A 14,715-nucleotide genomic window follows, 5' to 3' on the forward strand; every position below is an offset into this window, starting at 1 on the left:
AGTAACGTACCCTCAATAGGCCACCCTATATCATCCATAAACGAACCATTTCAACGATTCTAGCGGCATTAAAGGCCCCAGACGTACACATAACACTCATATTTACCTCCGACTGTCAAATTTACCGGCTGTCGCTGCCAAATTGTGAGGAAAAGTTACGTTCAAAACTCGCCAGGCTGGAAAATATCGTCCGGTCCCGCCATGATGGTTTCCCAGCGTGCCTTGCGCAGGTTCTAAGTTCACAAGTTTCGTCATGGTTCAGACCAAACCATGCTCACCTCAGCCAGGTTGTGCAAATAAAATACCCTGGCTGGCGTACAAGTTTCCACCTTTCTTTCACGTATTAAAAACGACAATATCTTTCTCCTTGTACGCACAGAAGCTATATCCTTGTCCTTAATATCCTTATAGAAACAATCATCATCATCTGAAACGTCCAGACTGTTTCAATGGAAAAGCATTGCATATTCCAATGCACACAGAATCAACCCAACAGTAACTACATTAGAAGTACCATTAGTAGTAGTATTTATGGTCAGTTTTACTGTTAACCTTTATTTTTATCATGTCCCGGATCCTTGCAATTAGCCCTCGGGCATGAATTTGCATAATTTCTGGGATACTAGTAATATTTAAACCCAGACTGTTCAAATTTTCGCTTACCATTTCCATCCCCACTTGGCATTCCCTCTCGGTCGCCTCTTATGTCCTTGACAGCATGCTCTTGCTTGCGACAGCATTTTGAACTGATCGCCTGTGCTGACGTAGAAGTGAACTTTGCTCGGACTGAGCAAACAGGTAGTATATGGCGCCTCACTATTCAAGAGCGACCTCTTGCGACTTGTTTTATCATTACAGTATCACCTGTCATGACTAATAAAACAGGAATTTTGTTCGGTAGACGTTACACCAAGACAGGAAGACGTCGCAATGTGTTTGTTGAGTCGCCAGAACTTCCCATGCTAAAAAAACTTTACTCGCCAATTCTGCCTTCTACTCTTCTACCTTGTACATGGTGACTGAACAGCTAAAACCTTGAAAACCCTGTCAGGACCACTGTTTTCTGTCGGGAACCTGTCGTATACGACGTATAATGAAGAAAACATGTAACTTAATTGCACAACAATTGTACAGGGTACAAAGTATGGCATCTACTAACATACAGGACTAACTTGTACATAATTAACTACAATTTCATAAGGCTAACTTAACTAATACAAGAGTGGGTGGATAGTATTGTAAAAGCAATTAGCCTTCGGGCATGATTTTGCAAATAAAGTCTCAGTATGGGACACTGAGTTTTGACAATCATAAGAGGAATTTCTAAAATCTATATACAGTGTATAAAGCTCGAAGAAATTCTACCTTTGACCCACTGCGTGCGGTCAATACTTTCTCACGCGCCTCATATATAATTCTGTCCCGTCCACAAGGACCCTGAACAACCCTCAAACCTACAGCTGGGCCACTCAAGCACCTCTACCGCCCAACCGATGACCTAATCCCGATCCACCACAAAAACACCCCAGCGAGGAAAGTACAAGTGTGAAAGGCCGTCGTTCAGTGACGGTTGACAGACGATGGCTTAACGCTAGCGAAGTGTGGTGCCCTAGAATAGCCTCTACCAGGCTTCGGGGAGAGGCTGGAAAGAGTAGAAATTGGACAGATAGACGGATGTGCCAGGGAAGTAAGTCCGCGCTAAGAGAACAGTTTGCCGCCCGAAAAACTTTTTCTTTCTCTTAGCGCATGACCAACTCTTCTGGCATATCATCTATCTACTAGTATTTCGCCAATTTCTACTCTTTGCAGCCGCTTCCCGAAGCCTGGTAGAGGCTACTCTAGTGGCCGTGTGTGCTACATGGCGCTTTTGTTAGCGTGACAGAGGGAACATTGTGTCGGAAACACAGCGTTACACAGCTCAGCACTTCGGAAAAAATCATTATTCTGGCTTCGTACCAAAATCATTATTCTGGCTTCGTACCAAAAGCTTCGTACAATGACCAGTATGAGTATGGTGTATTGTGATTTTTGACACAGAGATTGACATATCGCTACCACTTCTCGTGCACGTACCTGATACAGTTTATTTACATACTCCCTGGCCATATGTACATACTTCAATGGTAAACACTGTCTAGAACTTTTGTTATAATGTACATTTCGACAAAAAAATGTTCATTGATAACGTGGTCACATATTATAATTTTATAATTATAAGGATAGTTACAGAATTACGTATTGAGGAAAAAGGACGAAGTTTTGTAATCGTTTCTAGGAATTGGTGACTATTTCTGTCTAGTCATGGCCCTTGTCATTGGTTTTAACTACTACTTTACCGATTGCGATCGTTGTGTTAAAATCATACAACGTAGTGTTGTAACAGGTGTCTTATACAACTACAGTGATGGTTGTGTGTTTTTAATTTCCTGTTAGCTTGAACGAGCGATATACTAGTATGTTGAACAAGTTTCCGTTTTTGCACAGGCTCACTGGGTCGCAAATTGTACCCTCTCTGGCCGGCTAACTCCCCTGCTATACTTTTATTTTGGCCAATTTCTAGTATTTTTCCAGCGATCCGCGGTGCCTGGTAGAGGCTACGTTTTGCCAACGCATCAAATTTATGAATCAGTCCCTTAGTCAGAGAGGTCTGGTCATAAAATGTAGGAAACGGGTAGAGAAAAACCAACATCGTAATGTGACAATACGTGTGGTCTTTCAGTGAAAGGCTGGGTATTAAAACAATGTCATCGATATACTCTTCTTTGTCATAAAGGTGAATAGCCGTGTAATAATATACAAAATGCATAAATATGAGTATGGTGATTTTGTTCCCTGGTATGTCGCAACACAAAAACCCATTCACTTAAACAATAGGATACAAAATGCGTAGAAAAGAAAACAACTTTGCTTAGTTGTCAGCAAGCTAAATATATACATGTACGTACTGTGTCATGTATGTACATGTATGTCTACCTTCATATTTGCCACAAATCCCCATATTTGGTTTTTATTTGCTTAGTCGTGGGTGTTTCTTTTCATGCGTGTAAGTACATGTTCAGAATTTTGTTCCTGTGACTAGACTAGCAATGTTTAGAAAAATAGCCTTTTCGTATATTGTTTTAGGTAATAACAACAAATTTCTTTGTTGGACACTATTTTGTACATCTTGTAAAATTCGTCATTTAGATGTTTACTAAATTGTCAAAAAGTTTAAGGCAACAAGTCAGTACTGCTGATAATACAAAACTCTTAACTTTCTTTCTAACTAAACTCTAAAGATATTCTACAGTATAAAGTGATGGAAGGAGACAGCCACAATCCCTTTGTTCTGTCCGCTTGTCTGTGCCAATGTTTTTCTTCAGAAACGTACACGGCTAGAAGGAACATACTTGAGTTCATACGATACTGCTGTAGATTGTGACAGTGTACACAGTTAGCATGTGCGCACTGTGAGTGAGTCACGCATTGCGGTTTACATAGGTACCGTTGATAAGGAGTATTCCGATCCCTGAAGTATACATCAATCTGGACCACACACAAAAACATAGCCCGAGTTCCACACGACACTAGATATCTCTTCACAAGATAAAAGGAACGACTTTCTTCGCCCTACTCTAATACAAGTAGCACTGTAGAACAAAAAGTCGGGGTCACAGAAAAAATGCCAGTGCTCCGGGTCTGTTAGTAGCGAGATTCAAACTGACAATTGGTGGGCAAATTCCGGAGCAGAGTCTTTCCAAAAGGCAGGGGTTTAGTTTGTCGTGCGGTGGCATGGCGTGTCTTCTCGGCAACGGTTGTCACTGACTCATATCGGCGAGAGCTGGAGATATGATTTCATGTTTCCCCATTCCTGCCGTTTGTTTTGTTCCAGGCGAGTCCACGACTTAACGCGGGTAAACTTTCTAGCGGGGGTAGAACAATCGCACCGAGCAGGTGTAAGTTACCCCGTATCCGGCCAAACTTTGCCGCTGAAGCAAAACGTGGAGCGCTGGCCGTGTTTGCATCATACATGCGGGGGGAGTGAGGAGAGGTCGGCGAGTAGGGGGACGTGTCAAAACTTGGTGTACGATTCCTTCGGGAGGACTCGTCTACGAACTTTCCCGAGAACCCACGACGTCGTGTCACCAACAGTCGGTCCCCTGATCGGTCATTTCCGTCCAGACTTCGCGTAATTGTATAATTGTTGTCTGGTATGTTTTAAAGAGAGGTGTAACGAACTCGCGTCCTTCCATTGTGGGCAGCCGAGTTTTTGACACTGCGCGAAAAAAGAGCGCTTTGTCTGCGCACATGAGGTCACAGGTAATTGGAACAAAACAGTGAAACCCAAGACGACAACCCCGGCACTTTCTTGAAGCACTATACCTGGGCATTTCAATATGAAAAGTGGCCGGCGCACACTTCCTGTAGTAGCGGCATAGTCGGAGTATGAGGGAGAGCACTTTGTCTGTGCCGCGTGTCTGACTAACTGTGGACGTCCTCCGCACTTTTCCTGGGATGGAGCGCAACAAGTGGACGTTTTTCAGCCGGCTCAAGTCCTTCCCTGCCGCTCATTTCTTCACGTTCCTGTTCCTGACTATTCTGGACCGTACGGAGGGATATTTCTACGGTCGTGTGCTGCCTGAGATCTATTGGAACCAGAACAACCCTATGTGAGTTGTTTATCTTTTGTTATGGACTGAGGGGAGTGCTGTTGTGTGAAGCCATGCTAGCTATGTTTGTGTTGGGAGTGATACGCCCTGTATTTTTCAGCTTGTGCAACTGAACGTGAAGACATTTCACACAGAAAAAATTGTGCGATCCGAGCAAGTTCTGTATAATATTATTGATTTCTAAGCAGCACAGGTATTTTACGACTCTAGAACGGCAAGACGGCCGCCGGCGTCATCAAAATTTCATGATCGTAATCACTCTTCCGACACCGTGTCGACTTTTTGTGGCTTGTTCCGCTTTCTGTATTCCCGACATGGTATTCTTACCACGTCTCGCTGCCGGCCGTGCGAAAACAAGCATTGATTGCATCAAATATACATCGGGTGGCCGAATCTACCGGCGAGGTTTTCGCCCCGAGGCTGTCTGTACCCCGACACACGACAGTTTGTTTTCCCTCGGATATTTGTCCGGCGGGGGTATGTCCTGACTCGAGCACCGGACTCCGCCTTAAAACGGTGATAAACCTTTCAAACTAGATATCTGATGGTGCCCAGGCCAAGTTTTCCTACAAATAATAAGTGGACATCATGTCCCCATACTGTAGAAAATGTAGGAAAACATAGTCTCCGCCTGTCTACAAACGCGGGTTCTAAAACAGCAAAATTTACACAATTTAGCCAAATAGGAACAATAATTTGCCAGGGGAGTTAAGCCTCCGTTGAGTTCATTTTCCCTCAAAATTATCCCTCCAAATCATCAATTATTCTCCTCTTTTTGCTGAATTCTACCAAGGAGGTTGAAGAGAGAAGGCCTTGTGGAGGCTAGGTAGGAAAAACTCTGAAGACCTAGAATAGGACCCAGTGTTCACCGCCAATCCATATTTTCTCACGTCGTTGTCTGAAACCACAGCCCTGCTTTCTCATGCACTCCGGTTTCTTCTCACCTACTGTGACTCAACACTAGGAAATCGACTTTCTCATATGTAGAGGAGCGAGCTTATTTGGAGAGAGAAGCCACGATTCTCTCCCATTGTTTATTGCTTCATTGTGAACCTTTGTCTGAACCCCCGTTCCCACATTTTTGCATGTAGACGGAAAGGTAAAGGCATGTACTGGAGTTAGAACAGGCTTTGTCCGCGGGGATAGGTGTCACTGTCACTGGAAGTTTTCTTAGCTTGGGTTACAAGTAGTTCTTTCCTTTGTACTATATCAGGTAGTTCCTCCACTTTAAAGACTATATTTTATGTGGTTAGTCACCTGTGTTATCTTATATCAAGGAGGTTTTGAAAATGCTTGTATCAACATTGTAGGACATAACATTGTGAATTTGAGCTTATGTCTGAGTTTAGACTACTAGTATCCATTTTCTCAATTTCTTGTATAGACTACATGAAACGTTATAACTACTCCTTGTCGCAAATGGGAATTGGTCTGGCACTCTGAATTGTCTCAAAAACAGGAAAATAGAGTTTCTGGTGGTCCATAACAAAAGCACAGTGTATCTATTGTCTAATTTTAGCCATTACACCTATAATAGAGACACCTGGTTGGAAAGCGATGCCATTGTGGCAGAGCGACCTTCGCGCCAGGTATCCCTATCTGTGACGTCCTTGTCAGACGACGTGATTTTACGCGGGAAACCTTCACGCCAAATTGACGAGACGTCGTTAGGCCCATCTCCAGGGTCTGTCACGCCCGCACCACACTTAACATTTTCCAGATTACATATAGCGGAAACAAGCTCCTAGGGACGAACTTCGAACTAAGACAGTCATTTGGGCACTGTTTGCGCATACTTGTGTGATAGGTGAGTGCGGGTATGGGACACCTGGTATGAGTAAGGCGATACGGGAACCTTTTGCTTCATTACTCACAAGAAAAACAGTCAGCACATGCGAGTTTGAAGCGGTTTTCGTGTCCCTCCACTTCAAGATACAAGGGATAGTTACTGTTCTTTGTTGCCAGGTCCAGTAAACGTGTTGTTTCTATAAACTCCAGGCGCAATGCCGCCTCTGTTGTGTAGCAAAACGATCGTGTAGGGTTCGGTTCGTTTTCACAATCAGTCAGCACTAAGCTGGCTTTCTCCGCCCAAAATTACCGTGCTAAGCAAAGAAACGTCCTGGTTTAAAGTCTTAAATCCAAGGTTCATACCGTCTTAGCTTCCATCATTCCTTGTCGCCTCTCCGTGGCCAGGAATTGTTCAGGTGTTTTCACTTGCATTTTCCCATGGAGGCCGGCACCTGCTCAGCAGTGTTAATCTGCTGAAATCCTGTGCCAGGCCGATATTTGCACAGCCGTGTGTAGGCAGACGTGTTCGTGTGCTGTAGACTACACAACTTTTAGTCACCTTTTAGCTTCTTAGCGTATCTTTAGAGTCTTATTTTGGGGCTTAAAGTTGAGGGAATAGTAGTATGAATTGTCTTTCTAAGGGGCTTAAAAATCAAGCCCATCGCTCTTCCTATATAGCTAACTGTTTAGATATACGTACATGTTCGTATGCAAGGAAAATTCTAGTCTCCAAGCAGAGGTTTGGGCTTATTTTGACGTGTTTTAGGCATTTTTATCGGACTTTCTTTTATAAGTGGCTGAAAAAATATTTCCCAGTACATAGACAAGACCGATAAAAAACGCATATAAACACGTTAATATAAGTCCAAGCCTAAACCTCTGCTTGGAGAGTAGGAAAATTCTTGTTAGTCTAATTTGATACGGTCTTCAATTCACCAGACTGCCCTTTGGGGCCGAATAAATGAGATAGAAATCGTCCATACATATACCACAATGGTAGATAATTTGAGAGAAAAGTAAGCTGGTCAAAAGAGTCGGAAGCTGGTTCTTATTTTGGCCAATTATCCAGTTATTCGCCTCCGAGGGGTGGCTGATGTAAACTTGATTTGGAAGGAAGCCAATTATTAAAACTGTCTGCTGCCAGCTCCCCTGGGGCTTCTTGTGTCTTACCTTTTTCATCGCTCTGTATTTCTTTCTTTCTATCGTTCTTTTTCCTAACATTCTGTCTCGCTTCTTTCCTTCTCTCGTTCTTGTCTAGCCTCTACCAAGCACCGTGGGTCGCTGGAAAAATAGTAGAAATTGGCCAAATTAAAGGGAATAGTATACCAGGGGAGTTGGCCGAAAAGAGAGGGTATACGTACATTTTGCGATCCGTGGTATAGTACTCCCTTTATTTTGGCCAATTTCTACTATTTCTCCAGCGATCCGCGGTGCCTGGTAGAGGCTAGTTCTTGTCTATGCGTGGTTGTGTGTGTAGAGAAATTTATGGTCTTTCACAGCTAAACTTGCGTGTTAAACGTGTGGCAAAGGTGCAACTTCGTAACGCTCCTGACAGCCGCCTTGCGCACTTCATGTTCCGAGGTACACGGATGGCTGGAGATACATACGTGTTTTTTCCTATGGAATACCGCGTTCTATAATGCCATGACCGTAGATTGGTAAGTGGGGAGGGGGGCAGCCATTGGACACAAACACTTGGGAAAATTTCTCATCTAACCTACCTTACAAAAACACTAACCTTAAACACTTCATTTTCAATATTATCAATTATTGATCAGTATTATTGACTAAAACTGAATTAGATGTCATATAGACTGTAGCCCTTTCTTGCGACTTTATGAAGAAAAACATGCCCGTTTTCACGCTCATCCATGCGAACTAAGCCATATCTGAGATCTTTAAGGCGTAAAAATCACCATGACATCTCTATGCCTTCGTTATAAACAGAGTATCGCTTTACAGTAGAGTGAATTCGAGCACAAAGACGTACATGTATGGAGAGGGAGGGGGTATGCTCTTTTCTGTTGAATTTCAGAGAAGCTTGAAGATATAAGGCAAATACCTACATCAGCGTTTATCAATGATTAACATTATTCATTGTCGTATATACGTCTTGCGACCGTCGTAAGATCGCAAACTGAGCATTCTTTGGACAATCGTGAATGTGTCCTGAATTCGTCTAGCTGTTTTCTTACGGGAAAGACTAGTGTTTAATATCAATTTTCGGCGTTTGGTTTTGTCACAGTCTGCTTGAAAATTCTAAGACATCAAAATTGTACGACGACCTACGACTAATTTGACCACGACGAAACTCAGTACTCTGTAGGCGTAAGATGCCCACACAAACAGCGTGCGAAGGTGAAAGTAGAAATAACTAGCTGCTATGCCAGACTCATTTTACGGAAAAAACATCTTAATACAAATTCTAATTTCCTGTCTGGATCTTAAGTCTTTGTCTGTATTACCAGATGACAACGTTCCTTTTGGATTTAGCGATGAAACACACCGAGGAGAATTGGAACCGTTTCGAGCTTACAGCGCTCTGCGCTGCAGTGATGAAAGGATTTGTAGTTTGATACCGAATCGGCGGAACGCAATCCTTCCACTTCAGAACCCCTCAACAGCCGATAAACTCAGCCGACCGTCCCGGCAGTGGGTACACAAACAGGCCCGGCAAACCGCCGAGTGGAACGGACGAGAGATGTTAGAAAAACAAGGGACGTCTGCAGTTGTACTGTAGAACAAAGACAGTTAGACAGGTCTGCAATATTGGCTTCTAATGCGAACACAGGTGTCGCTGTCTCTTGTTACTTTCTTTGTGTGCTTGTCTCTCTAGCTGTCTCTACCCTTTATTCATCTCTTTCTTTCTTTCTTTCTGCGATTTCTTTCTTTCTGCGATTTTTTTCTTACTTTTTACTTGTGCTTGTACATCCATGTACGCACTTGTACATCCATGTACGCACTAAGAACATATGAATGAACAAAGGGCATAAAGAACATCTTTAAATGTAGTTTAACAAGAAATCCGCTTGTCTGCCAACAGAATGTTCTTCACCTAACAGAACATGACGTTTTACTATAAATTCCCACAGAATTCCTGATTAGAATTAGGGAGGAGCCCCTAAAATCAGACATCATGGCTAACATTAGGGCTACACTTCGAAGTTCAGTCGTTTAGATTTATACTTCCTATATAATAGTACGTAGGTTTCTTGAGCGATCACCCTGAGTCTTAAGACAATAGTGAGCTACAAGCTAGCCGGCGTCAGCAGTCTTGAAGATTTATCTTAAGGGCGATATCTGTGCGCTAAATCGACCGTCAGAGTGATCCATCTGTGAGTGCGTGGCTAATGGTGACAGTCAATACACGCATTGTTCTCCCCATTATAACAGCGCTGAGAGATGCGGACATGCGCGTGACGTTACATTACGCAACTTGTCTTCATCACAGGTCCGATCACATAATGGCATTTGTCATATGATCTAATCTCCAAGCAGATCCTAGGGTAGCAAAAGACAGTATGAACTTGGCCAGGCAGTATCCATTCGTCAGAAAGGGTTCGCATATTGGGTGGCGTATTGGACCCTCTCTGGCGAATGGATATCGCCTGTCCAATTTCCATGTTATTTTACTGTCTTATGCCAACCTAGGATCTGCTTGGAAATTAGTACGATCGTCGTATGTGCGATCGCAAATTGGGGGCAATCTTGGATAGTCGTAGAGTGTCGTACAAAATTCGTCGCTGTTGTTTATTTCAGAAAAGGCTGTCTTACGTTAGTTTTGTCACCGTTTGCTTCAAAATTCTACAGTATCAAAATTGAATTAAAAAAAAAAACTACAAAAATGTGATTACGCCTGAAAAGAATATTCGGAAAAATTCGCTCCCGTTGCTGACACTGCAGGACTTATTTCCGAAATACGATGACTGTCGGAGGAAAAAAATAACACAGTGTAAAATCATAACACGGCATATGATCAGAAACCTATAATATGTAAATTTCTCTGTTGGGATATTATATCAGCGTTACACAGATATGACTTGAACATTGTTAATCAATTAAACAATCTGTCTGCCACATTGATAAAGAACTATATTATAACTGGAAAAAGGGACGATTGTTTTAACGATAGTGACAGAGCATTAACTCCTAAGCCTACTTAATGCTACCCACTTAACTAATTGTGTGTTCCTTTCCAACTGACTGCGATGAAACAATAGGAGAGATTTATGTAGAAAAATGATAGGGAGGAGCTCTATTTTATTTTCTTAAACCAAAGTCGGCCGCTCAATAAAAGTGAATTACGTTAGGAAAAAGGATTTTTATGCGAAGAATGTAAATAGTATTTTATCCCCAGGGCTTGTATGTTCAAACAGACCGACAAATAAATCAGACCATCTCACTTTATGACCCACATGATGACAGAAAAGGTAGAAAAAACCTGACCGTAAAACTTCAACCCCCCGTTGCGACGGGAACAATGAAGGGACATGTATTTGCGCGGTGGCTTTGAAGGTCCTGATTTAAGTGCAATTTCCAAAGACGTAACGAACGGGTCAACTGTGCCGGTGGGCGGAGTGATATTCAACCTTAATGGCGCGGAAACAATGTGATATATTAAGGGCTGCGTTAGATCTGACAGGTGTGTGGTGTCCCGCTGGTTTCTGCCCTCTATAAACACGCAGGTGGAACACCTTTTCCGCCAGGTACACAGGGGGGGCCTGCATGGGGGAGGGAAGGATAGTGATTGCGAATTACGCAAAATTTTCGCCGCCGATTACGAATTACAAAATGTACGTTAAAGTCTCCGAGCTGATTACGACTACTTTACGCTTTGCGGTTAATGTACTATTACGAATTACGTTGATTTTTTGGGAGGCTTCTTACGGACTATGGAGACTAAAAGGCCTGATTACGCCTTACGAGAAAGGACATGCAGACCCTCACACAGGTGAGCGCAGGGCGGCGCTTTTTGATGTTTCTGAAGTGTTGTCGTTCCTGTGCCGTTCGTAGCCGTTGTTTTTCCTTCAGCGGTTTCGCGCAGACAAAACTGACAGGGCAAGACTCCTGCTGTCAGCCTGAGCACAATACAGGTTTTCCAGTCGACTTATATCCAGCGGGGGGCATGCGAGATCAGATGGTTTCTTAGAAGCGGCGAGGGAATTTCTTAAGGAGTCGTGACGTAAACAGGAATGTCTTATAGGCAGGGGGCCAAAACATTTAGTCTCAACTCTCCTCTTTAACTCATTCTTTGGATTTAAAGTTTTAGAGAAAGTTTTAAAGTTCAGCAACAAACACCAATTTAGTTTCTCCCCCCATACTGGGTGCCATGCCTCTCCTTTCTAATTGCTGTCTCATCTTTCGTGATTCTTAATCCTGAAAATTATTTCCAACTCATGTTTCACCTGATCGACAGATACACATTTTTTTGCTCGCGTTCCTTCGCAGATTATAAACGATAGCGATCGCTTGCGGAGACAGGGAAACAGTAGGGAGTTATTATTTAACAACTGTCATCTGTGAGGTTTTAGAAAAGCTGTTATATAAGGCAGATGTAGGTCGTGACCTAGTTTTAGATATCTCTGCATCTTCTAACATCGCCAACATCATTTGCTAAATTATATACTACATGTAGTAGTTAAAGCTGCTATTACATGGCACCTGTACACACTATTCACGTCTGGTTCTTTTAAAATGCTACATGCTTTAAGTTTTTCATATTTCTAACTAACACTGCAAGTTTAACAATTTCAATCAAATGCGCAAACTGTGCAAAAAAAGTGACAAACTGGCAGAATTTTGTTTTTGCTGATTAAAGAGAGGACGTCAGAGGAAAGGAATTGCGATGTGGACCATTTCGCGTCTGCCTCTTCAGAAGGTCCTTGAAGTTCAATGACCCCTAAAATGGACTCCTTGCTGACCGTGGGTGACCCCTTGACCTCCACTTCCCGTGACGTCAAGGTGTGGCCGGAGACATTCCGAAGATGACTCGTTCCCAGTCCTCCATCCGATACATTCCGAAGATGTCTCGTTCCCAGTCCTCCATCCGATATCTCTCGTGAACAGGTCGTCGTGACCGAAGGCATTTCGAAGACACCCGAGGACATACCGATGACAGCCGAGGGCATGCCGATGATGTCCCGAACCCGGTCTACCATCCGATCTCCGTGGAACGTTCGCGTCGTGACGGAAGACATTCCGATGACAGCCGAAGACATTCCGATGATTCCCGAACCCCAGTCTCCCGTCCGATCCCGTGACCGAAGACATTCCGATGATTCCCGAGACCAGCAATCCATCTACTAGTATCCGATCTCCCGTGTAATCTTTAAGCAGATGTCTAGTGGCAAAAACCGTTCCGGTTAGAACTGGCCATCTAGAGAGAGTCCTCAACCGCCCAAACATTTGCCGTTGGTCGAAACTCACAAAGGCGGTTGAGGACTCTCTCTAGGCCAGTCTTAACCGTAACGCTTTTGCCCTCAAACATCTGCTTGGAGATTGCTCCCATGTAACGTTCCTGTTGGTATTTGGCGATCCTGAAAACTTAGCACGGGGCATCGGAGATGGACCTAAACACAACTCGGTGTCCGTTACCAGCGTCTAGCCGGTGGAAGACGCGATGTACCGTACCGAGAAACCTGCGAAACTCAACCTGGTCACAACTGACCTGTTTCTGGGTTTGTTGTTAGAGCTCCTAACACCGGTGGATGAGCTCCATATAAACATCATCTAGTTCCAATTATGGCACATCTAAACAGTAGAAATCCATGTACGATTTTGCGTATGCTATAAACTATTTAACTGTACTGAAAGTTTGGCGGTTTAATGTTTAAAATTTAATGCAAGTAGGAAAACATTTCTGTCTTTTCTGGTGGCGCAGTCAACATTTTATTTAAACAAAATCGAGCTTTGGACAGTTCAAAGATTTCTTATTCGATATTTGACTGTTCTCTCTTATAGCTTATAGCAGTTTCTATCTTGTGCTCCTTCGTTGCTAGAAATAGTAGAAGGAAAATGACAAAAATCTCTCCCTAAGATGTGTACCTTTCAACTCATCCAGCAGATTTCAACAAGCGCGGCGCATACGACAAGCGCCCAGCAATACTTGAACGTCCAAAATTCTTCGTTTTCAGAAACGGTAGAGGGAAAATGACAAAAATCTCTCCCAAAGATGTGTACATTTCAACTCATCCGACAGTTTTCAACAAGCGTGCAACATACGACAAGCGCCCAGCAATACTTAACGTACGTCCAAACATCTTGTGTACATAAGGCAGAGGCGTGGCCCTTATAAGACACGTCTGGGGGATCAAGGAGCGTGTTTATCCCTTAAGAAACAGGTTTACGCGGTAAGAAGGCGTGCGTGTGTGACCAGACAGGGTGTAGGGTGTACCGCGGGGTAAGCCCTGATCCTGGTTTCTATAGAAACGCACGCCGCCGTGTACTGTGGAGGGGGTGTGTTTATACAGACAGATAGAGCAGTGTGGGCGCAGGTGCCGAGGGTAGGGGTCAGGTGATCTGATATTAAGCACGTAGGCTGAACGTAGTCTCTACCAGACTCACTACGCTGGCTATAAATAGGAGAATATTTGTCAGGGGCGTTTGGCCGCCTTGGGGTTTGACTGGCCGTGCGGTTAAAAACTACCTCCAGGACTCCCTTGGCCAATTTACTCTCTTTTTTACCGAATTCTACGATCCGTATTCCCGTAGAAAGGCCTGCTGGAGGCTAGGCTGAACGTACTGCGTCTGTGTGAAACCCACATTGTATTGTGGATAGGACTTCAGCAGAACGCCTTGTTTAGTTCGCATTCGCGTATTTAAGGATGACAACCCGTCCGTAGTTTTTAAATGTTATATCGGAGAAGATATCGTCTGCAACGGGCTACATTCTGATGCAAAGGTAACCAAAAATCCAAGGAAAACCGTGAAAAATAAGCCATGATTGCTGAATCGCGAGGCTTAATCTAACAAAATGATGATGATCTGTGATGGTTTTTCTATGGGCGTGGCATGTATAGTCTAGTATACCTGTGCTTCTCTAACAATATAGATAAGACTAGACAAGAACAGAGTCCTCTCTACAGCGGTAGTGACACTAGAATGTGACCCCTGGACGGAGAGGTCATGGTTAACAATTAGAAGCTAACACGTTTCAGATTCTGTGTTAAGACTGCGCTTGCAAGCCAAGGTACAGGTGGCAACCTTGTGACGTCATTTTCAAGATGGCGGCATGGAATCGAACATTTGATGACCAATTTCTAGTAGTCAAATTCTGTAT

At 43.5% G+C, this 14,715-nt stretch overlaps 1 protein-coding gene across 1 annotated transcript in view; it reads left to right on the plus strand.

The window, feature by feature from the left end:
* The first annotated feature begins 3,995 nt into the window (after positions 1-3,995).
* The window catches only part of LOC109485069 (ephrin-B2a-like), a 46,370-nt gene continuing 35,650 nt past the window's right edge, over positions 3,996-14,715 (plus strand). The window contains exon 1 of the mRNA XM_019788496.1: positions 3,996-4,649. Within this exon, the coding sequence (XP_019644055.1) occupies positions 4,495-4,649 (155 nt within the window). The 5' untranslated portion in view covers positions 3,996-4,494. The remainder of the gene's footprint in view (positions 4,650-14,715) is intronic.

Source organism: Branchiostoma belcheri, unplaced genomic scaffold (assembly GCF_001625305.1).
Source record: "Branchiostoma belcheri isolate BF01 breed outbred unplaced genomic scaffold, Haploidv18h27 scaffold72, whole genome shotgun sequence".
Lineage (NCBI taxonomy): Eukaryota > Metazoa > Chordata > Leptocardii > Amphioxiformes > Branchiostomatidae > Branchiostoma > Branchiostoma belcheri.